Source organism: Sphaeramia orbicularis, chromosome 3 (assembly GCF_902148855.1).
Source record: "Sphaeramia orbicularis chromosome 3, fSphaOr1.1, whole genome shotgun sequence".
Taxonomy (NCBI): Eukaryota; Metazoa; Chordata; class Actinopteri; order Kurtiformes; family Apogonidae; genus Sphaeramia; species Sphaeramia orbicularis.
The window spans coordinates 8526468-8551767 of NC_043959.1; the positions used below are offsets into that span (position 1 = coordinate 8526468).

At 38.3% G+C, this 25300-nt stretch overlaps 1 protein-coding gene across 1 annotated transcript in view; it reads right to left on the reverse strand.

Moving 5' to 3' along the window:
- Positions 1–449: 449 nt before the first annotated feature.
- The window catches only part of adamts7 (a disintegrin-like and metallopeptidase (reprolysin type) with thrombospondin type 1 motif, 7), a 125339-nt gene continuing 100488 nt past the window's right edge, over positions 450–25300 (reverse strand). The window contains 8 exon segments of the mRNA XM_030128758.1: positions 450–3151; positions 6259–6421; positions 9101–9247; positions 12868–12920; positions 12923–13040; positions 19181–19333; positions 21626–22041; positions 22159–23317. Coding sequence (XP_029984618.1) covers positions 3006–3151; positions 6259–6421; positions 9101–9247; positions 12868–12920; positions 12923–13040; positions 19181–19333; positions 21626–22041; positions 22159–23317 — 2355 coding nt within the window. The 3' untranslated portion in view covers positions 450–3005.

Below are 25300 nucleotides of genomic sequence, written 5' to 3' on the forward strand. Positions count from 1 at the left end.
GTATTCCAGCCTTTCTCACCTTGGTGTAGTCTCTGAGCACTGACTCGACATCGACTTCATTGAACATTGTAAGTAGGTTTTTGTTCTGGAACAGAATGGTTCTGCAGGTCAGTGTGTTCCTGGTAGTTTCCCTCTTGACTCTTTTTTAATCGTTTGCTGTTCATTTGTGTGTTTTCTTCTCTTTGCATATTTTGTGACCTTGCTGACTATTTGCTATAAAATGTGATAATCCTGTGGTTGTGCTTCAATAATTAAGCTGTTTCAAGATTGCTTCATCTGTCTAAAGGGAATTTTACAATTTTTGACTTTTCACTGTTAGTTAAATCCCTTTAAAAAAAAAAAAATCCATTCTACCTAAAGTAAAGAAGCTGCCTAATAATTCTGCACACCTTAATATAGGGTAATAACATTAAAGGTAGACAATAATACAAATACATATCATCTGAAAATGACTAATTCCGACAAGAAATTGAATTAATATAGTTTGGAGTTGGGAAACTTGCATAAATATAATGATATGGTTAAAATACTCATTTGCCTAATAACTGTGCACATGGTGTATGTTGAACAATTAACCTATTAGGGCACGTCTTTGGCTGGAGGGAGGAAGAACCACTGCACCACCAGGTTGCCCTAGATGGTAATTTACTAGATGATGGACGATAACTTGATGATTAACTACATGATAATTTACTATATTTACAACAAAGAATGACTTTTTTGACTTATATTAAATTTCAAATTGACAAACATCACATTTGCATTTAAATAAGAAAATGCATTTTCTCTCCTCATATATATTTTCCCTCCAAATCATGAAGCATAGAAGATGGGGCAGGACTTCACCTCTGCTCACTTAATTCTACCATAAAAACCACATCCAAGTTTCTGCACTCACCACTGTTAGAAATAAGATAATAATGTCAAAAAAAAGTACACTTGCAAAAAACAGACTCCAACATGAACTTCAACTGCATTCTGAACCTTTAACAAGTAATACTAACTACTTTTAAAAGCCTTTAAGAAGCTGTAGTGGTCATAAACAGTCATTTATAACTATAAGATTAAGCATATGTGCACAAGCAGATGTACCACAGCATAGACACATTTGTGGATCTCATCTGGACACAACCTGCTGCTGTCAAGAAATGAAAGCTTTGTACCAATCAGAAAGGATAATGAACACGTTGTGTACATGTGCTCTAGTTCAATAGTTAGCTGTTTATATAAAGAGGCATGCTTAAGAGAATAAAATCTAAAATACAAAAAAAAAAACAAAAAAAAAACATTTTTTTGCTTTTTATGCAGTCTGACCAGGATATTTACATTCTCAGTATCCTGGTGTAAAAGCCCCCCACTCTGCTCAGACTAGCATTTCATGTCATGGATTTTAAGGACAAAAAAAAAAAAACATGTGAAAACTTCTTTTAAGTTCATTGGACCTTGTAATATCCTAAAGCAAATACTTTTTTTGTAGTTGTGAATGTTTGAAATTAGTTGAGTGGATTCTAAACATCACTTTTTTTTTTTTTTTTTTTTTTTTTTTACATTTTAAATGAATTGAGATTAAAAAAAAGAACGAAAAACCCAAAGGATGATTTGTAACATCTATTCATCTAAACAATTGTTGCTGAAACTAATTTGAATACAATAACATTATTCAATCTTAAACTAAAATGAATATTAAAACATCAATATGTGAGATTTGCACATAGTGGATCAAGATTTTAACCCTGTAAATGCTAGTTTAATTATTCAAATTACGAGTGATTTATTACCATAAAACACACAAAATGAATTATTTTTCTTATAATAACTAGTCGGGGGATGGGTCATTGGTGGAGTCTTGGATGTGTCGATGATTAGCAACAAATTGACTCTAATCCCCACCAATGCACAGGATTTACAACACTGAGTTTGAACGTAAGCCAAATTACATGGAAATAATTAATTTTGTGTGTGTGTGGTTATTTTTTTGTTTTTATATTATGAATAAGTCATTCAAATAATTGAAAAGGCAAATGGCAAGAGTTAAAATCCTGATAATGATTGAATGTTTGGTAGTTTTGAGCAGGGCTGAATTTGTTTAAGAGATTTATGACAAAAAAGCCCAAAAAATATTGATGTATGATGATTTCACAGTAGTTTTTTATGTGTACCTTTTTATCTATAGAGGTAACCAGAGGGTGCAAAATGCATCAACAGTATACAACAGACATGTAAAAGACACCGGATTTCAAAAAATATAACTACAAAGACAAGTTCTTGCAAAAATTGATCCCCAAATAAAAAAAACTAGAAAATTAAATAAAAAAAAAAAAAAAAAAGAGAAAAATTTACAAAAATGCCTAAGGAGGGCATAAGGGTTAACAAATATGCATTTCCTAATTTCCTAATTTGATTCAAGCACCAACTATTTACACAAATAAAAGTGGCATTATCATTATAATTTCTTAGATGTTCATTATTTTCATTCACTCTCATGAAAAATAAGGAGTTTCAAGGGCCAAATTTTGAGATCTTCATAGATAGTTTCACATAATTTCTTTTTGAAGAAATCCATGACATGAAGTGTGATATCGTCCCGGACAGAGGAGGACCTCGGGGCCGACCTAGGACACGCTGGAGGGATGGGCCTGGGAACGCCTCAGGATTCCCCTGGAAAAGCTGGTGGAAGTGGCTGGGAGAGGGCTGCTGTCTGGGCTTCTCTGCTGAGGCTGCTGCCCCCGCGACCCGGACCCGGACCTGGAGCCGGACCCGGACCTGGAGCCGGATAAACGGATGAAGACAGTGGACGATGGAAGTGTGATGTGAGTTGATGTGGATTGGCCCAAAGAACAGATGATGTGATCTGCTAGGTTACTTTTCCACATGTTTCACCACTGCAAACATGAGAGTGTTGAAGTGTTACTGGTTCTAACCTTGTGGTTAGGGTTAGGGTTCAGGTTAGGGAGGGAAATGTGACAGTTCAGATCCAGTTTCTCCAGTGGTTTCATTGCTCTTCTTCAGCGTTGAGATGTTCTTCCAGAACGAGGACGCAGGCTGCAGGTTTTACAACACTGAGCTCGAACCTTGGCCAAATGGCAGTGGCCCAACCAGCTGAGAGTCTGGCAGAAACGAAATGTTAACCGATCACGGATACAAACTGCACCTGTTCGGGAGACAGAGACAGAAAGTTTACACTCAGTAACTTCCATCAATGTGTGCATTGTCATTTGTTTATGATCACCAACACATGCTGACGTTATCATCTTTTCTTCAACAACAATAATGAGATGCAGCAGAAACACACAAACACAATCCACTGACTGACCTGGAGTTTGTTTTATTTTTCTGGCAAAGCTGCAATATATAATATACTTTATTCTTTAGTGTCAGATGACAGTGAACAACTCACTTATTCTCCCGTTCTATCAAAGGAATGAAAAGAATAGGATTACAGACATGAAAAGGAAACAACTAGTACTAACCTGTGAATGAATGATGGTATTTTCACAGCTCTATCATTACTTCAGTACAAGAGTGTAACGACCAGCCACTGTTACCATGTTCAGCTTGGGTTAATTGTTACATATTTGTATTATTGAGAAACAATGTGGAATGTTGGGAGACAGCGGGTGTGACTGGTGAGGAACAACACACGTTTATAGTTCAGAAGAAAACTATTCAAGTATTTGAAAAATTATAAAATTGTAGGTCGGTATGTGTCTGATGAGGGATTTGCATCCAGTCGTTTTGTGCTGATGAGAAAAGCTGTATATTAATTAGTTAATATAGAGTACGGTTTAAATTTTGATGTGTACTGACAGAGAAAATGATTAACCTCCTCACACCCAGGAAATGTCAGCAAAGTACCAGCTTTTTTGTTTTTTATTCAATAAGTGCCTATATTGGAAACATCATGATGCAACAGTTTTTTCAGATGCAGTTTTTAAAATTTTTATGGAATGTCCGTTGTGGTGGACCGTTTTTGTTTTTTTTTTGTATAAAGTTGTGAAACTCTCATCCACAAATGTGGACAGAAAACCCATAGCTGGGTCTGAGGAGGAGAAGATTAAAAAGATGAATGCACGGCAGACACAAACTTACTGGTGGTATGGTCTGTCAGGCAAAGTCCCCGGGGTAAGGGTGGGCGGTTCAATTCAAGTATCGATACTATCGATATCAGTGTAGGTATTGATATTGATGATTGAGATTGAGTTTGATTCTTTAATGGATACTTTCAGGTTCTCTGCTGCAGTTTCATCTGTCTGTGAGGTGCCGGGTACCAGTTTAACCCTTTATCAGGCAAGTGACTATTTTTGGTAATTTCCGCACACATTACAAGACAGTGACAGCAACAGTTACAATGAGGACAGTAAGTCACCAATCTCAGGTCAAATGTGGTCTGCACCTCTGCTTGAACCGTAACTGCTTTGCCAGGTACCATGAAATAATGGTACTAATGTAAGTAATGATGTTCAAAGGGATCATGTGGATGTGGACAGGGGTCTGGATCAGCACTTATGTTGGTCTAATGCACAGGTGTCAAACATGCGTCCCAGGGGCCAAATTCAGCCCACCAAAGGGTCCAGTCTGGCCCTTGGGATGAATTTGTGAAATGCAAAAATTATACTGAAGATATTAATAATCCTTTTAGTTCAGGTTCCACATTCAGACCAATTCAATCTCCAGTGGGTCAGACCAGTCAAATACTATCATAATAACATGGAAATAATGACAACTCCAAATGTTTCTCTTTGTAAATGTAAATATTTTCATGTATTTACACTAAAACAAAGTATAATTTTGCAAAAAATGCGAATAACCTGAAATGTCTTAAGAGAAGCAAGTACAATTTTAACAATATTCTGTCTGTTATTAAATGTTTTGTGTATTTGTAGATCCACTGTGATCTGTAAGTTATAATGTACATGTGTAAATGATAAACTGAGGCAGAATATTGTTAAAATTTCACTTATTTTTTCAGTTTGTTCATGTTATTCACATCTTTTGAAAGGGTAGTTTGAAAATGGAAACATGTTCATAATGTAAATTAACTTTTTTGGCTGTAAAACATAGAGAAAAGTTTGGAGTTGACATTATGTATATATTATTATGTTATTATTTTACTGGTTCGGCCCATTTCAGATCAAATTTAGCTGAATCTGGCCCCTGAACTAAAATGAGTTTGACAGCCCTGGTCCAATGTGTGTTTCTCAAAAAGTGGGGCGCGCCACCCCTGGGGGGTGTGGTGAACTGCCAGGGGGGGCACATGTGACCAGGGGAATATACACTTATGTCTTAGCTTTTTCACTGCCATACCTAAACAAGGAGTAATTCCACACCTTCCACTACTGTAGAGGCAGTGGCACTTTTACGTCTACATGTGGTGTGTCATTAAAGTTTAATAAGTTTAATGATCAAAGAAGAATAGCACAAACCACAGACAGAGAGATACATAGATTAGCAAACACAGAGAAAACACCAAGTACAAATTTTCAACAGGACAAAGCGAAAGGCAGCAGGAGATAGTGACTCATCAAAGGAAAGAGGAGAAAATATGAGGAGGCGTATATAGTGTTGGCTTTACAGCCATTACAGTGTTAGATGAGAGACCGCTATAAGCCACTTAAGTTTTTTAAAGGAAAACTTGATGAATATTGCCAGCATGCATGCCACTTCGTTAGTGCCACCGCAATTAATAAAGCACAATTAGCTTAATTTAAGGTGGCATTCCAAATTGCACAGTGCAAAAAACCTATAATAACCTAAACCTATAAGACATTTTCTACCTCTTTGTTCTCATCCCTTCTGAGCTACACTCCATGTTGTTTGTGTTGATCCTGGCGTCATGTGCATCCATGTGAAACACAACAAAAAAACTAAGGAAACAAAGCTTTGATTTGATATGAAAAATTATAATTGAATGTGGGTTTTTTTTGCATTTTTTTTTTCAAGTTGATTAACTGTTTCAGCTCTAGTGTTGCATGATGCTACTTTCAATCTTGAAATCTAACTACAACAAGAAAAGGACTCAGAGAGCGCAGACCTCCGCCAAGACAGATCTGTGTCACCCCCCCACCCCAATCAACACCAAAATCTAATCATTTCTTCCTTGTGCCAGTATCAACATTTCCTGAAAATTTCATGAAAATCTGTCCAGAACTTTTTTGAGTTATCTTGCTAACAAACAAACACACAAAGCAAAGCGATCACAATACCTCCTGGCGGAGGTAATAACCATTTGCAAACAGTTCCTTTGAGACATTTACTCACCAGAGGGGGCGCTCTCACACTCCTGTACATTGCACTTCCGAGTGCTCTCAGGTTCCTGCTCATGGTTGCAATGATCCTGATCCAGTTCGTTTTCAGTCTCAGCCTTTGTGTTAATACACATTATGAGTCGACGCTGCACTCCACCACCACAAGAGGCTGAACACTGGAAAGACATGATGACAACACGGTACAAACAGATGTTACATAGAAACTGGATTTATTTACAGTAAACCTGCTAAATTTACAACATCGGGTGATCTTTAATGATCACACAAGTTGTTTTAATCTTCTTTTTTTTTTTTTGCATGTGCTGGTGGCATCTGTTTTATGCTGATGTTTATTGACATTAGCTCTCAGTTTATAACTGTCTGACTTAGGGCGTTTTCACACCTGGATCGATTGAAGCCTTTGTTCCAAACAAGTCTTTGGGTCAGTTCCAGTGGGCATATGTGAAAGCAGTAATCGTGCTCCGTTTTAGAACAAAACAGTCGAGCTGAGACCGCTTGGAAAAGGTGGTCTCAGCTTGGTTGCAGTCGCTCCGCAGAGTGGTTCGTTTACAGAGTGAAGATTACCACAGTGATAGAAAAACAGCCAACTACAGTTTTCTCTATCACTCTGAGTATGATACGCTGCGATGTCGCAAACATTACCATAATGCAGAGCAGCTCTGTTGAAAAAGTGCTGCTGCCAGACATAATCAGACAGTAGGCTAATGAGCTTCATACCTTTGGTCAGCTGCCAGATAAGCAAGTGGAGAATATGAGTCCAATATGAGCAGTTCAGACTGAGGAAGAGACAGAATGCCTCATTGGCATTTGGGAAGACGGGCATAAATTGGAAATGCTTAATAACAATAACTTAGAATTATTCCAAATTTTCAGTGGAATGTTTCCATGGGTGTGGTGTTGGGGGCACAGAGCAGTGCGAAAACAAACTGAAACAAGGTGACCCATTGTAATACATGACTCCCTGAATTGGAACGGATTTTATGTAGATCCCTGAAAAAGGCTGTATACTGATAACACTGGTTGTTATTTTGCTGTCCTGGTAAATATGGAACTGGAATCGAAGTTACTCTAAACACCCTATATTTAATAGGCTTCTCTGGTTAGAAAGACATCATGTGAGAAAATAAACATGTAAAGATAAACAGGTAAAGATGATACTGATTGTGTTGTAATTATTGCAATTATTCTATAATTACTCTTCAAAGTCAATTTAAATGAGATATCTCAGACTGATGAAAGTTCCTAATACTGAGTCAAAATGATGATGTTATTTTGGATCTCCATTTCTATGGGCTGATTCTGAACTAATGATACTGTATGTCACATCATCCCTGTCAGTCCTATTTCTGCTGGTCTCAAACAACATATTTAATAGATGTCATTATGTCTGTCATGTGATATGTACTGCTCTGTACACGAGAGCTCATCTTTTCTGTATGGAAAATTTGAATTTGAAATAGAGTTGGCTCACGTCAATAAACCCGCAGCTCGCAGTACAACGCAGACTCCAACACAAACTCACAACCAAACAGGCAGCAGCTTGCCTCAACGTGCCACCTGTTTATTGTGCTCTGGATAATGGTATGGACACGTGGATCTGTTTGGCTGATGAGTTTCAGGGATTAGGAAGAAGATGTATCAAAAGGCTTTTTTGTGTGACTAAGTATGGACAAGATTCACGTGGAGTTGCAAATCAGGGTATTAGGAGATGCTTGCCACAAACACGAGCTTATCACCAATGATAGATGAGGAGATACTGCCCATAGTAACGTGTGTGATTTGCAATTTACAAGTCATTATGCTTCTGCTAACTTGCTGTGATAAAAGAAATGAGTTTTTCCACATTGATGCAAATTAAATAAAGCAGTCAATGCAAATTTTACATACAAAAGGTGAAGAAATTTAGCTGTCACAGAAACTCATCCTGAAAGATCACACATTTCACCCAAGTTCATCCATTCTGCTGTTTCTGAAAATTTTCATTCATTTTTTGTAATACACCAAACCTTTTTTGTCATCCACTCTGATGTACGATAATAAAATGTACTGCCCTCCTCCTCCCACCTGCTGTGACCTAGAGCTTGTGCTCACGTCCATTATATCATCTCTATAACCACATCTGCTGCTAAAACAAGCCAGTGTCACTTAATTCCTCTTTTAAAGATTAAATAGTTATAAATTACTTTCTTTTTTAGCTTAACCCAGCTACCACCAGGTGAAGGTGTTTTACAGCCTGGATGTGTGGCCAGTTCAGTGCAGGGCTGACATATACAGACCGACAACCATTCTGAATCACGTCATACTTCTGCAGTTGTTTTTTATTCAAATTAAAGACTCTATGAAAACAAATTTTACAATGCATGTTGGATAGGTACAGTATTATTTTCACATGTGAGACTAGAGTAACTCATGACCCAGTACACCTACACTGATGAAACTTGGCAGGTATTACAGTTATTGAAACAGAGTGGTGAAAAATGGTGTCACTCATTATAACAGATGGATATTTTTCCAGTCTGTAAGGTTAGCATACAGTCTTGGATGTGCGTCATTTAATTCTGAATTATCCTGTGACCCTGAGAACACGTTATGTGGTTTATAAAATGGATGGCTACATAGTGAAATGTGAAATATTTATCGGTATATTGTCCTAGTGTAATAACACCATATTTAAATAACAGGAACTGTTTTGTGTTTGGTCATATGGGAGTAACTAATTTGACCTGTGTTGTATGTTGTACCTGTGCATGTATTATCTTGAGTTTTAGACTTTGAGAATGAGGACATTTTTCTAAGATGAGGACAACTACTTGACATGAACATGTAAAGTGTACCTGTCCCCATAATCCAGTCAGCCACTGAGCACAGGGCTGCTTATTACATGGCTGGATGTTGCTGGGCTGCAGATCCCTGTCGCATCGATCTTCCTCTGGACAAGTGACTATACGCTGCTGCTCTCCGCCTCCACAAACCTCAGAGCACTGAACAACACAAAGAAGAAAAGTTCAGCTACATATTTCATCACTATAACAATGGACTGCAAAATGGAAGAATTATACCATAAGTTTATACAACTAATAGTGTAAATTAACTGTGACTACTTTGTTTTACTGCAGTGAACAGGATGTCATTGTTTTACGTTTGAAATGCATTTGTTAGCCCTACAGCTGAAACAATTAGTGGAATCTGAATCTATAAAACTACATATATATCAGCTAAAATTTGCTTAGAGGTCTTATTTCTGTCTTTGTACATAAGAAATTAATATAAGTGAATCCCAAAGGAACTTTGTGTTGGTAAATGCAAGTTATGCAAATGGACAGGATTTCAGTTCTGTTGCAACATGTTGATGGTCATATGAACTCTGTTTTCAGGTCAAAAATGTCCAATTTCATCACAATTAATGCAATATTTTCATGTCACAAATGGCCAAGTTATATGTGAACTGAATTTACCTGAAAAACAAATATTCTATTCTTTTAGATTCCCCAATTTTTCTTACCAGATTATATACTACATATCACATGTTTTATTTTTACAGTTTGCAATATCGAGTATGGTGCTGATCCATCCTGCTTATGTTACGCCAATACATACATTAAGAATGTCACACGTCACTTTTGAAATCAACAGTTTCTAATAATAAGCATTTTTATAAAGAAATAACAATTCTATATTGTTATTTCCTCTTTAGTATGATGATAAACTATACAATAAATAATTCTGATCCTAGTTTTTGCACAGGGAACATTTGTGGAAACGGTGTCATGGCTGCTGAGCATCAGTATGATGGGATCCGAACGACCATGTCACATCCGTCCACTGCCACATTTTGTGTTTTTGTGTCAGCTGTTATTGTTTTAGATCTACAGTACTAACATTCATGAATAAGAGGAGAATTAGCAATAGTAAGTCTATAAGTTTATTCCTAATAAAGTACTGGTACTGACCAGATCATCATGGGTAATGTCACGTCCGTCCACCAGCAAAAGTTTTCACATACATGTGCTATTCAAAATCCAATATTTCTGAAAATATAGCTTCCACTGTCAAATAATATCAGTAGTTTGTGTTATTATTCATTTTGTGTGCATTATTTCAACACAGTTCTATATATTTCTTACAACTCTTTTTTGGACAAAAATGGACACTCATTTGACCCCCTAAGGAAATTTTAGCCGAGATATATATATATATATATATATATATATATATATATATATATATATATATATATATATATATATATATATATATACATATATATATGTTTTGTTTTGTTTTGTTTTTTTCTTTGTTTGTTTTTTGATTACAATTTTCCTGAATCAAAGCTTTGTTTCTTTAATTTCACTGCCACTAAACATTGGTTCCACTGTTGTGTTTCACACAGATACTTATTGTGACGTACATGACACCTGGATCAACACAAACAACATGGAGCAGAGCTCAGAAGAGACGAGGACTAAAGGGCACACAAAGTTTATATGTTCATGCTTCACACCACTTACTCCTTTAAGCTTTAAAACTTTCACACAAACACTACACATATTTGTTTTTATTTTTTTCAGTTGTATGTTACTTCCATGTTCAGTTGTTAGTCAGTTGGATCCAAATGTGTTGAAGACTGCAGTGCACAGTGTCACATCTGCCACCAGACATTAGTCTGGTTTTGTCTGTCTTGTGTGTTTTGTCTGTCACTTCCTGTTTTATTTTGTTAAGTTCTCCTCATGTGTCATGTCTGGTGTCTTTGCTTCCTTTCCCTAATCAGTTCCACCTGTAAGATAAGATAAGAAATCCTTTATTTGTCCCACAGTGGGGAAATTCCAGTGTTGCAACACTCATTATAGGACAGTGCAGAAAAAGTTCACACAGAAGAATTTTAAAAAATAAATAAAGATGTGCATGCATTAAAAGTATGTACAATATGGATACAAATAAATATAAGTGTCCGTTTTGTGTATTGCAAATGGGATTATTGCACCAGGTTAAAAGTGTTCATTGTAGAGTATAACAGCAGCAGGAAGGAAAGATCTGCGAAACCTCTCTTTCACACAGCGAGGGTGGATCAGTCTGTCACTGAAGCTGCTCTCCAGAGCTGACAGAGTCTCCTGCAGGGGGTGGGACTCATGGTCCAGCATTGACCTGAGTTTGGCCAGGACCCTCCTGTCCCCCACCTCCCGAACCGAGTCCAGAGAACAGCCCAGGACTGAGCTGGATTTCCTGATGATCTTGTCCAGCTTCTTCCTCTCCCTCTCCGTGATGCTGCTGCTCCAGCAGACCACACCGTACAGTACCGCTGATGCCACCACAGAGTCATAGAAGGTCCTCAGGAGTGGCCCTCTCACTCCAAAAGACCTAAGCCTCCTCAGGAGGTAGAGACGACTCTGGCCCCTTTTGTACAGTGCGTCTGTGTGTGTAATTACCTGTCCCTGCCCTGATTTGCTCCACCTGTGTCTCATTGTCTTCCCTCCCTCTTGTGTATTTAAGCCCTGTGTTTTCCCCTGTCCTGTGCCAGTTCGTATCGCCTAGTGTGTTACTTACCAGCGGTTTTTTGGATCCTGTTTGTCTGTCTGCCAGTTTTTGACCTGGATTGTTTTTCTGGACCTCTGCCTTTCTGCCCGTCCCCTGTCTGTGCCTCTGCTGCTGTTTGCCTCAACGTGTGTTCGACCTTTTGCCTGTTTTCCTGGTACGTGAGCTAGTCTTATCCCAATGTACTGTTGCCTATCTGTTTGCCTCACCGTGTATGACCTGGTCTGTTTTCTGACATCCCTCTGCTCTCCCCTAGTCGGATACCCGACATGTGTTTTCGGTCCGGGCTGTGAGGGTCTGTCTACGGTCCGCCTCACAAACCCTGAGAAGATCCCTGAACTCTGTAACCTCAAGAGTCTGTGTTCTAACACAATCCTTGACTTGTCAGTTAAACCTGTGTTTAATAAACACTGTAAACTTTTACGTCTGCTTCCGGGTCTTGCATTTGGGTTCAGTCACCGTACTCGGATTGTTACACACAGATTGTTTGTGTCATTGGATTTGTTCGTTGTTTATCTTAAATCTGATGCACAGATTCAATCAATGGTGAAGTCCAGCTTTTTTCAACTGAGACAGATTTGCCAAAGTTAAACCATTTATTTCTCAATATCATTTTGAGATTTTAATCCATGCTTTTATCACAACTCGCTTAGACTACTGCAATGCACTTCAATGAAATTAGAGAAACAAAGCTGTGATTCAGGAAAACTGTAATAGAATAATTATGTTTATTGATCAGAATCAATGAATCTTTGCTGCTATATATATATATATATATATATATATATATATATATATATATATATATATATATATATATATATATATATATATATACATATATATATATATATATATATTATATATTAGTACAAGAAAATAAATTTAGTGGAGTACATGCAGCATAAAATGGAAATGCTCAATTAAGAAACATGTATCTCCATTTGCACTAAAATGTACAGATTTACTTTCCACTATAAACATGTCACATCCATATTTAAATTCTACACCACATTTCTTTCATTATAATCCAAGCAGACTCTGCTCTGGCTTTTGGCTGTCGGTTACTCACTTGACCCCAGGATGAGGAGTACCAGTCCAGACATGGCTGAAGGTTACAGGGGCCTGAGACTGTGGCCTGGCGGACATCGCCCTGCAGTGGAAAGGTCGTAGAGGCCGCTCATCTCTCATGTCAAAACACTGAACCTCTCGTGATTTAACGCCGCCTTCACAATTCTTGGAGCACTAGGATAAGACATGGCAGGATTGTTATTCAATTAGTGTAAGCCACTGAAGTTTGTTCAGTGTCTATGTAAGGCAGCCAGATTTACTGTGCACTTCAAATGGACTTCATCACTCATCCTACAATCTTCATTGAGCAGAGTCCTCTGAGTGATGGACAAAATAGATAACAGAATGTCTTCACCCAAAGCAAATCCAGATGTGTCAGTTTAACAAGAAAATGCCTTTATGACAACTGGTCTCCCTTTATGACCAAATAATCAGGTTTGCAATCAATGTTAATGTTTCAGCTTCATTAGAAATAAGATATGCATTTCAGAAATATTTAGATTATGTAAAACAAAACAAAGAAACAAAAATATGAATTCGACTTCGGGGTAGCTCCGTGAGCATCTTAAATTTATTTGACGTTCTCACTCGAAACACGGACCTTTTCACTGTTACCTGTGCAAGAATATGACCCTTAAACAATACTTGACGAAACAACACCAAACTATGCTGTTGTTGAAGAAAAGAATCCAGGCTAATACGGTACAAAAAACCAGCCATGCTAATGCTACAGCAACATTAGCCCAAGCACCAGCCCAAGACTGCCAACAGCTGGAAGACGACCGTGAGGTGGAGCTTGAACCTGGTATTGCTAAAGCTTTCCAACTGATGACCAGCAAATTAATGACCACTATTAAAAACAAACTCAATTCTCTGGCAGAGGAAGTTCTCTCACACTCCAAAGAGCCGCTCGAGAACGGCCGCCACTTCGATGAGGCTGAAGCTAGGCTGCTACAGCTAGAAACCCAGATAGCATATTTTGGCAGTATTATGGCACACATTTGGCATTTTTGGCTTTCTTTTAGCATTATGAAAACCTTTAGGCTTAACTGTGGTATGATTAAGGTTATCCATTTTAGTTATGGAGGCACCAGCAATATATGGCTGAGTTCTGGCATATATTTGGTGAACCAAAAGACTGGGCAAAAAGCGGGATCAGGGATGGTATGGCATGATTATGGCAAACCAGAAGACTGACTAAAGAGTGGCAACATCTTATTCCATATATGGATGTGTTTTGGTTGTGTTTTGGCATATTTCTGTAAAGCCAAAACACTGCGCAAAGAGCGGGAATTTCTACCCAGAAGAAAACCCCACTTCACTTTAAAAGCATGATCAACACAAATTTTGGGTGAATTTTGGCCTCCTTTTGGCCTCTCTTTGGGTCACTTTTGGCTACTTTTTGGCTGGATTATGGAGATTTTGTCACATCAGCCCCCAGACGTTAGTCTGGTTTTGTCTGTCTTGTCTGTCATTTCCTGTCTTATTTTGTTAAGTCCTCCTCATGTGTCATGTCTGGTGTCTTTGCTTCCTGTTCCCCATTACTCCCACCTGTGTGATTACCTTTCCCTGTCCTGATTTGCTACACCTGTGTCTCGTTTTCTCCCCTCCCTCTTGTGTATTTAAGCCCTGTGTTTCCCTTTGTCCTGTACCAGTTCGTAGTCTACCTCTGTGTGATACTTACCAGCGTTTTTGGATCCTGCTTGTCTGTTTGCCTGTTTTTGACCCGGATTGCTTTTTTGACTCCTGCCTTTTTGCCCAACCCTTGTCTGTGCCTCTGCCTCCAACTGATTCTACGTGTGTTCGACCTTCGGCCTGATTTACCAGTACGTGAGCCTGCCTGTTCCTAATGTCCTGTTGCCCATCCGTTAGCTTTCCCGTGTATGACCTGGTTTGGACTCTGACAATTCTTTGTTTTTCCCTAGTCGGGTTCCCGACACATGTTTACCAGTCTGGGCGGTGAAGCCCAATCTCTGGTCCTGTCTTTGGATCCTGTGAAGAGTCCGGGACCCATTGTTTCAAGGATCTGCTTATTAATACTGTCTGTGAATTGTCATTTATTATTGTTTAATAAACACAGTGAACTTTTACGTCTGTCTCCGGGTCTTGCAATTGGGTTCAGTTTCTGTACTCAGACCATTACAGTTTTGGGGCTTTTCTGGGACAATTATGGCTATATTTTGGAAGTCCACAATTAGTTTTGGGTGAATTTTGGCTTCCTTCTGGTTTGATTTTGGCTTGCCTATTTTGGGCCATTTAGGGCCCATACATCCACCCAGAACTTTGCCAAAATGGCATGCCAGTTTTAGGACAGATTTAAGCAATAATGATTTAGCTATCTGGGAACTGCGAACAAGCCTCTAGTGCACAGGTGTTAAACATGCGTCCCGGGGGCCGAAATCGGCCCGCCAAAGGCTCCAATCTGGGCCCCGAGATGAATTTACAAAGTACAAAATGCAAAAATTACCCTGAAGATATAAACAGTCAACGGCACCAAGCTCAAAAATAACAGCATAATAACCTAGAAATAATGACTCCAAATGTTCTTCTTGGTTTAATGTGAAAAAAATATTATGCCTCTAAATAATGGCAACACCAATTTTTTCTCTTTGATTTATTGCAAAGAACATTAAATTCTATATCCTTTAACAATTAAATGTCAATAACCTGAACAAATATAAACAACCTGGAATGTCTAAAGAAAAATAAGTGCAATTTAACAATATTCTGCCTGTTTTGTGCCTTGGTAGATCTGATCTGTAATGCACATGTAGAAATCATAAGTTGAGGCATAATACTGATAAAATTGTACTTATTTTTCTTCACAAATTTCAGTTTTTTCCAGTTATTCACATCTTTTTTGTTTTGGATAGAAATAGTTTCACCATTTAATGTTGTTTTTTGCAATAAAAAAATTGGAGTTGTCATTATTTATAGGCTATTATATTATCTTCCTGGTCTGGCCCACTGGAGATCAAATTGGGCTGAATATGGAACCTGAAAGAACATGAGTTTGACACCCCTGATCTAGTGGCTAAGATCTCAACACTGGAGAAAAAAATAGAAATTATGACTGAACACATCGAAGAACTAGAAAACAGAGGGTGATGGAAAAATATAGAGGGTATGCACATACGTCACTTCCCCCCCGGGCCACGCCCCTCTAAGTCAGACTGAGTGGCAAAAACCACCCTGCTCAACATGACGGAGTATAGCAGTAAACACAGCCAGAGCGGGAAAATGTGAAATATGAAATTAAATGAAGGACAATTGGACTGGACATGGCTTCATACGAGCTACCAAAGAACAAGTGGTCCATGAACACTGACATGTGGACAGAAATGGAGGATCCTGACATCCAGGGTGGGGGGTATCAGCGCTATTTGGACCTGAAACAAATATACATGGTTTCATCAGGACTGACAACCAGGGTCCAAAACTAAGGCCCAGAACCAGCTGATCCAAAGTGCATTTACAGTAGACCGTGGACTGACCCCAGTGAATATATGCAGGATCTACTGGGACTGAGGAGATTTACTGAGTCTAGTTCAGATCAAGTACTTTATACAACACAGATACTACTGCTGTGGACCAGCAGGGGACCACTGGATTCTGGGAAATTATGATATTTTTCACACTTGTTTTTAAATTACGACATCATTCTTGTAATATTATGGTTTTATTGTCGGAATATGACGACTTCAATCTCATAAATAAATGACATTTTTATGAGTTTTTTTTTTACAACTATGACTTTATTCTCATAACATTGTGATTCTTTTTGTATTCGACTTTATTATCACAAAATTATGGGTTTTATGTCTATTTTTATGACTTTATAAATGTAGTGACAAGTGTTTTTATTTTCTCATGTGGCCCTTATACTCTGTCATAGCTTTATTCTCCAGTTCCCCCGTATTTGAAAAACTAGGTTAGCCTCAGTTTCAGTTAGTTTACTAATCATGTAGGAGCACAAGGTTCAGAATCACAAAATGAAGACAAAAACCATGAAAGATCTGATCATGAAACCAAGAGCTTTACTAAGAAGGAACGTTAGCCAAAACAATACGTCATTTAAGGTCTGATTTTACCCAAAAATACAGCATAAATCAATGATACTGACACGAAACTTCTCTTTTCTTTGTCTTTCAGTGTCTGTAAAATGATGGCTCCCACTGCTTTTCAAACCTGTTCATACAATCAATCGCACAACAGCTCTTCCCCATTTTTTTATTAAATATTGTTCATAAGTTTAGACAGTATTGAAGCCAACATCACTACTCTACTCCCTCTTTCTGCCACTCAGTGGGCGGAACCGCAGTGACTTCCGCTAGCAGCGACGTCACATGCATACCCTCTATATGCATCTTTAACCTTCCGAAAAATACAGAGGGAAGCAATGGTTTGGCCTTTTTTGAGAAATGGCTCCCCACTTTTCTTGACATGGAAGGCGAAGGTGGTCATATCAAGCTGGAAAGAGCTCACCGTTGGCTCGCACCCGTGCCCACTTCTGATCAGCGGCCATGCCCGATCATCATCCGATTCCATGCATTTCCTGACAAACAAGGTGATGGCTGCAGTAAGGCATACGACAGCAAACGGCGACGCGGTTGGCCCTTTCTTATACGGTCATCATGTTCCAGATCTCATCTACACATGCGCACTGCATATCTGTCAGAATATGTCACAATGGCGGCAAGTACGAAGTGGAAGAAATGAACAGGCAGGAATATATTCATACGAACAGTAGCGATAAGTGCACATTCATTGTATTCTTTCACATTATAACTTTTAATAATTAAAATATTTTGAAGCAAACAACCATACAGCCTGTCATAGAAGCATTCAGCGCAAGTCAGGGGCGGGGCAGTTGTCAGTCAGGGAATTCCCTGGGTGGGACCTGGAACTGCAGCATGGGATTGGTCAAACAGGTCATTTAGCATTGATTAAGAAATATTCCAGAATGTCTAATATGCATGGCTTCCTTTAATAGAAGAGCTATGTTTGTAATAAATAAATTTAAAGTTTCGTTTAGCCTAGTGGGAGAAAAAATACACAACATATTTGCAAATGGATTGTTGGCAAAAATTTGATTACAAAGCAAAGACTGTATTAAATCAGCTATTCACTTATCCTTTCTGTAGAATATATGTGATTTCTGGCTTACTCTGAGGACATTTGAAAGAACGTAAAGTAAACGACCTGTTTGACCAATCCTGCCGCAGTTCCAGGTCCAGTCCAGGGAATTCCCTGACAACTGTACATTATTAGTACAACATAAAATCACATCATTTTCTCACGGAGGCCTCAAGTTGCTCATGCATTTTGAACGGCATCCCTGCTGACTTCTTAAGACAGCCAAATGAAACTACTGCTCCCTCCACAAATGTCTACAAACTCCAGATCTCGTACGAACCAGGAGATTCGTATAAACCCATCGTTTGTAAGAAGCTTTATGACTGAGGCTTTAACTATATCCCACCACTGTAGAAATCGAATAATAAATTATACACAAATACCTAAGGAAGAAGAGATATTTTACTGATGTACAATTTTTAAACATCTTAAAACTAATTATGTGTGTTTTTGTCTTTTGTTACTGAAAATTATACACGGCAGATATGACAGGATTTAAATATAAAAAGCAAAGTGGAGTAAGGTACAAAAATCAAATAAACTGCTGCTTGTTCTCCATTGTGTACTGCACAAATGGTGGAAAATATAGAAAAATGTATCAATTATGTGATTTTGACACTTTCAGGTGAATGCAAACAATTATCAAGACTGAGTAAAAACATCACAAACATCAATAATTGCAATATGAGGATTATAAAACTGTGTTGGGTCTGCTGTCTGACAAGCTAAATCAGTAATAAAATATATAAATTTATTAGCTGCTACTCCCTTGTTGAGTTGCAAAATGAAAAAATAATGCAGTATGACTGAAGTACTGCTGTATTACTCTTACTAATAATATTGTAGGATCATATGGGATTCTGTGTTACCTCAAAGAAGATATCACACCACTGACAAGTGAGTAAATGAAACAAACCTGTATAGTCAACAAAATTAAAGATTTTACTGCTTGGAAACTTTTAGCATAATTTAAGTATACAAGTCAACAAAATACATATTTCAATTTAGTGTGTATGCACACTATTGCAACAACACATCATCAGCAGGGTAAAACTAACCTGTCTCACGACAGTCTAAGTAAAATACCTTGAAGTAAAATAGTGTAAAACTGTAAAATATTTAGTTTAAATCACCACAAAAGAAGTGTTGATTATTTAATGTAAAAAAACTCGTCTGACCTTATTCCATTCCCCGACCCTCCATGTGGAGCAGGGGCGCAGGTAACAGCGTTGGGCTGGTGCAGGCCTCTTGGCTGGATCACAGTCAGATTCTGAGCCGGTACTGCAGGCCAAAGTCCTCCAGATGGCACCCAGACCACAGCTGGTCGAGCACTACCCACAAACACCAGCATGCATGAGAAACCACACCTCTGCAACCCAGCCCTCAGAGTGGATATTCAGCTTATTTCCACATAACTTGTTTTTAACAATATGTGCAACACTATAAAAGTTTATTAGGTCTACACAGATTGCAGAGACTGAAACAATGTACTGGGTTGCACAAACAAGCATTCATGAAAGAAAAAAGAAACATATTAAATCACGGTTTTAATTTAAATCATGTGGCACCAAATTATTAAAAATAAGATTTAAAGGTCAGTTTGGTTTTTACTCTAAATCTAAACTTCTGAACTCCAGCAGTAACTTTAAACATATTTGAGCAGGTTTAACTTTTAAAATTTCTGCTTTTTTTTGATGGATTAACAAAAATAATCGTCTTCCTCAAAATTAACAGGCAGACTTAACCCAAATGAGTTTTCTGATGCTGAGGAATTTCTCTCAAGATACCAGTTCAGCAAAGGAACTGAACCATCAGAACAAATCAGTTCCATATTGATAGAACTTTGTTTTTATCAAAAACAATTGGATTTACAAAATAAAGATTAGTTTCTAACTGCTTGTCAGAGTTCTGTTAGGCCTAATTTCACTACATTTTGACTGGAACTAATGTTCGATCAATACAGCAGACTGTATATAAAGATGGACACCTTGATAATTACCTAATAGTGAAGCCAAAACATCTCCATTTGATGGCTGGAAGTAGTACAATATATTATCCCTTCCATGTTATTTCAAATTGACTTAAGCCAAACTAAAACCTCAACGTGTATAATCAGTAAATTTTTCAGTAAAAAAGGTGATTTATGTCTATTTGTGATTAACCCTCTCTCTTTAAAGGTGCTGGAGACTTCCGTGACCAATTTTCCATCAAATCTGTCAAACCTCAGTCATATCTCAGTATCATGAATCTATTAGTCCGTCTGTCATTACTCACCTGAATCTCTTGCATTACAGTGAACAGTTTCTTAGTGCCATCCACCAGAAACAAACCATGTGTTTACAAACAGAGCCAGGAGGTCATTCGGGCATCTTCGGAATTTTGTCGCGACGTGCATTGTGGGAAACAGAGGCTCAAGCTGCCACCTGACAGTGGCAGCGTGACCATATGGTATTATATGGATGAAACAAACACGCGGAAACACAGAAACGGCTGGAGGAATTTGCACAGTAGGAAGGGAGTTCCTGCCGTTTTCGTTGTCTGTTCCAGCTGCCGCTGTCAGGCGGCTGCACGAGCCTTCGCTTCCCACAATGCATGTCACGACAAAATTCTCAAGATGCCCGAGTTACCTCCCAGCTCGTTTGTAAACACATGGACTGTTTATAGTGGATGGCACTAAGAAACTGTTCACCGTAATGCAAGAGATTAAGGGGAGTAATCACAGAAAGACTTATGTGATACGTCGTGATACTTAGGCTATGACTGAGGTTTTACAGATTTGATGAAAAATTGGTCACGAAAGTCTCCAGCACCTTTAACCCCAACTGGTCAAGGCAGATGACTGTCCTCCAGGAGTCTGGGTCTGCTCCAGGTTTAAACCTGTTAAAAGGACTTTTTCCTTCCACTGTCACCAAGTGTTTGCTCCTGGAGGATTCTGTTGGGTTTCTGTAAAGTGGCTTAAGAGTTTTGTTTAGACCAGCTCTAATTGTAAAGTGTCATGAGATAACTTTTCTTATGATGTGACGCTATATCAATAAAATTTGATTGATTTGATTTGCGTAGATGTCATGAGACTGATTTGTGTTCAAATAATCCTCCTTCTGATTACTTTGTGTTCAGCAAGTTGGTTGATGAAATTAGGCGTGTTTCCACCACAGGAACTTCTGGGTAGTTTTACAGGGCTGGGGCCGTTGGTGTACATCACCCCTGCAGGTTAAATTACAGGAACCTTCAGGGTAGGTACTCTGAACAGTCCTGAAAACACCTGGGTGGAGCTTAAAGGTTTACTCAATGCAGATTGGTTAGCCCCAGTGCAAGAAAAGACACAAACTGTATTTTTAAAGCCCTGCAGAAGACGAGCAGTAAATAGTCAGGAGTATCAATGGATTTTACAATCAAAGAAGTGATAAATAATAAGTGGACTAATGCAGATATGCAGGCACTGCTTCCATTCTACGGCCAAATTAATTATGTCAGTGGTGAGTCCGACTCCCATGTAGGACTGTGGGATTTTGGCTTAATTTTCACACAGCAAGAGGAAATTGTTGCAGTGTCCATCTTTATGCACAAACGTAGTAATAGTGGGACACAGCTGAGTTTAGAAATAAGAAAAATATGAGACTCACTGTGCTCCAGTTGCCTGTGACCCAGTAGGTGTTAATGGAGGCCACAGTCTGAACTGGGCTCTGAGGAGGACTTGTTGGCAAAATGGATGTAGCAGGTATTGGTAATTTCACAAGCTGTGGTGGTGTTTGAAAAGGCTGTGGAGTGGTTAGAAGACCAGGATATTTCTTACCACCAGTCGTCACCACTGAGGATTCAATTACGTCATTATATTCAAAATCAGCCAAATCGTCCAACAGAGTTTGAGAAGTGAAATCTTTTGCAGGAGTTTCACTGAAGGCTGGTTTGGTGGCTGTCTGATGAGTTGTAGCTGCTTGGAAAGAAGTTGGAGAAGGCTGAGCACCTGATTCCATGTTTGTAGGAGGTACAAGTCCTGTTCCAGTTAAAGATACGTTGTCTTCAGAGACCTCATGGTTACCTGAGATAAGAACATATGGAATCTGAACAGGAGTGGATGTCTCCAAAGGAGCTGAGGTTGGACTGAGGTCCCATGAATTGGCTTTATTCATGGCATCTGTGCCTGTATTGAACATACTTTCCTTGAAATCCAGATCTTCTAGTGTGAGATCAGGTGATAGTGATTTTATGGTGGTTTGAGGTATTTCTGAAGCAATTTCATCCAGATGGGTTGTGTAACTGTCGACCATGACCTGACGCACAGTTTCCTGTTGGGGAGAACCTAAAAGGTTAGGAGAGATATCTGTTCCAGTTAAAGATTTATCCAAATTATCCTCCATCTGCTCTAAACTCTCAGTTGCAGGTACTACTGTGGGTTTTGAGTTTTCGTGTAAGGGAGTGACCACAATATATTTTGGAGTAACAGTGACTTCCTCATAATTACTGTCAGCCTCTTCTCCATATTGCTCCCATTCCACATCCTGTTTGGGCTGCCTTGTAGCAGAAGTGGGTCTAGGCATTTTTTTTAAGTTTTCAGGCCACGACAGATTCTTGTGTCTAGCTTTTTGTCTTTGTGAATGTGGTACTATTGATGGAGGTGGTGAGTAAGTGCTAGACACAGGCAGAAGATAATCCTCAGCAAATAAATCATCCAAATGTTCTGATTTTTCTTGCATGGATTTTTTTCTCGCTGCTTCTCCTTTGTCTAAATGTGTGTTGTGCGTCTCTTCAGTTTTCACAGTGTAGACAGTGGTGGCCTTTGCTGTGGCAGACAAAGCTGAAGCAGATGTCGGGGCTATGGTCATTTCGACATGAGCGTTTTCTTTCATGCTGTGGATTGACTTTGGTTCCTGTGGAGGCCAATCCAACTCCTGTTCATCTGTAGAGTCATCTGACAAGTCTTCATGGAAGTTGATGAAGTTATAGTCATAGTAAAAATCATCAATTTTGACAGTGGTTTCCGGAGAATGATCAGTATTTTCAATGTTATTGTGGTAGTGGAAATCTCCCTCAACAATGTTATTTCTATCCTGATGACCCTGAGGCTGAGATCTGGTGGTGTATTTGGGAGGGGGGTTGGCTTCAGGTATGGAGCTGATTTCATTGAACACCTCTTTGCTTGACCAGCCGCTCCCAGACCAGTCAGTGGTGCCGAAGTTATCCACTTCCTGTGGACAGTCCTGAGTGGAGCAGGTCACAACAGCAGTGGGTTTCTTTTGATGGTCACAGTCAACACCTGTGTTTCCAGAACAACTTATATTTCGGCGGCGAACTCCACTTCCACAGGTCACTGAACACTGGAGGAAAGAAAAGAAAGAGTACTTATAGATGTACTAAAAACTATAGCAGTCAGCACTGGTATTTTTATCGTTGTTTTACTATGCCTCACTTCTTTTGTGTCATAAAGTTGCAGATTAGAGCTGAAATGTTTAATCGACTCAAATCAATTAAAAGAAATTATTTGATTACAATTGTCCTAAATCAAAGCATTGTTTCCTTAAAGCAGCATATGATTTTCATCAGTAATCTTTCTTCAAATTTGTAAAACCTGAGTGATAGCCTCCTTATCAGGAATCCATAAATCTTTCGGTGCTAATGCACCTGAATCATGTCCCTCTGTGTGAACAACTTTGAAGTGTACGCCATCACAAGCCATCTGTTTGTTTACATATCAAACCCATATGCCACTCGGGCCTTTTTGGAATTTTTGTTGCAAAGTGCATTGTGGGAATGGGAATTCCATGCAGCCACAGCAGCAACAAACACAGAAATGGCTTCAATGCTTCGTGCGGCGTGGAATTCTGAAAAGGCCTGAGCGACGGTTTGGTTTCAGTTTGGTATGTAAACAAACAGACGGCCTGTGATGTACAAACGGCTGCAGCATCCTTCTGTTCTGACCCACAGCATCAGACAGACAGGTCATGACAGTGTTTGTGCCATCCCCTGACATTTTTTGGTGGTAAATTAACCATTACATTAGCGCCGCTGAAAACATTACGTTGCTGTTTCCTAAAAAACAAATAAACAAAAAAAACCTCACAAAATCCATGATCTCAAAGCCTTGCTCAGCTATTTACTGGTGTTTGTCATGTTTAATGAAGGGAGAGCCTTGGCAGAGGTCTGCACTGTCCAAGTGCTTTTCTAGTTTTCTCAGACTTTGCCATCTTAGTGCCATCTTGTAGTTTAAAGGTTGTTAAATACAAGAACAAATTCAGCACTTTAAGATTATATTAATATACAAACTACATAAAATACTCAAGATATATATGAGATTTTAAAAAGTGAGTTAAGATAGAACTAAAATATGCATATCCATAACTTTTTAACAACAAAGTAAAGAGAAATAATACAATGAATCAAATAATAAGACAGTCAGAAAAATGTTACTAAAATGACTGGAATTAGTTGAACTGGTAACCTTCACTTTATAGGTTCAGTGAGTAAAATGTATTTATAGTTACGTTATAATTACACTGGTTTACAATCAGAATGCTTCCAGAATAAAGATAGTGAAACTTTACCAAACTTGGGTCACTAATAAAAATAAGTAAGTCAAAACTACTCTAAAGGAATTATTATCTGTGATGTACCCGTTTTATTTCAAAACACTCTCTGCATATTAGAAGACAGTTTCTTTTCACATTCCTTCCGGTGTAAGATTCATAGATCTATTACACACTGTTCCCCTAAAGTTGGAATAAAATATTTTACCTCTTCTTACGTAATTATTGTGATTTATTCTTGATAAGTAGATCAAGTGTAACTGGGACTCAGTATTTTAATCATAATACCTGATCAAAGGTGATTACTGATGTGTATGAACTGGAATAAAAAGAAGAATGTATCTGAAAACAACATTAATCCAACTTTATGATTTATGCTTACTTTGCTTGTTTGTTCATTTTTTTTCTTTCCAAAGTACCTGGTTGTTTGGTTAAGGTTAAAGAAAACTGAAACTGAATAATAAATGGTTTACTTTATTTATTTATTTATTTTTCCAGTTTTTTGCAAATGATGAATTGCAGCAGTAAGCGATGGCTGATATTGTATTAAGAGGTTGATTTCACAATTCTGTTTGGAATTGCTACTGTAGACATACAAGCGTTTTATCAATGACAGAAAATAAGATTACAAAAAAGAAGATTTCTCTTCTTTCTGCTCCTTTTCATTCATGATGTGATCAGTTTGCTAACATTTGGAGGCAGACTTTCATTTATGTTAGGAATGAAATAAAATAAACAGTGTATAAATATACACAGACTATGTTTTATATATAATAA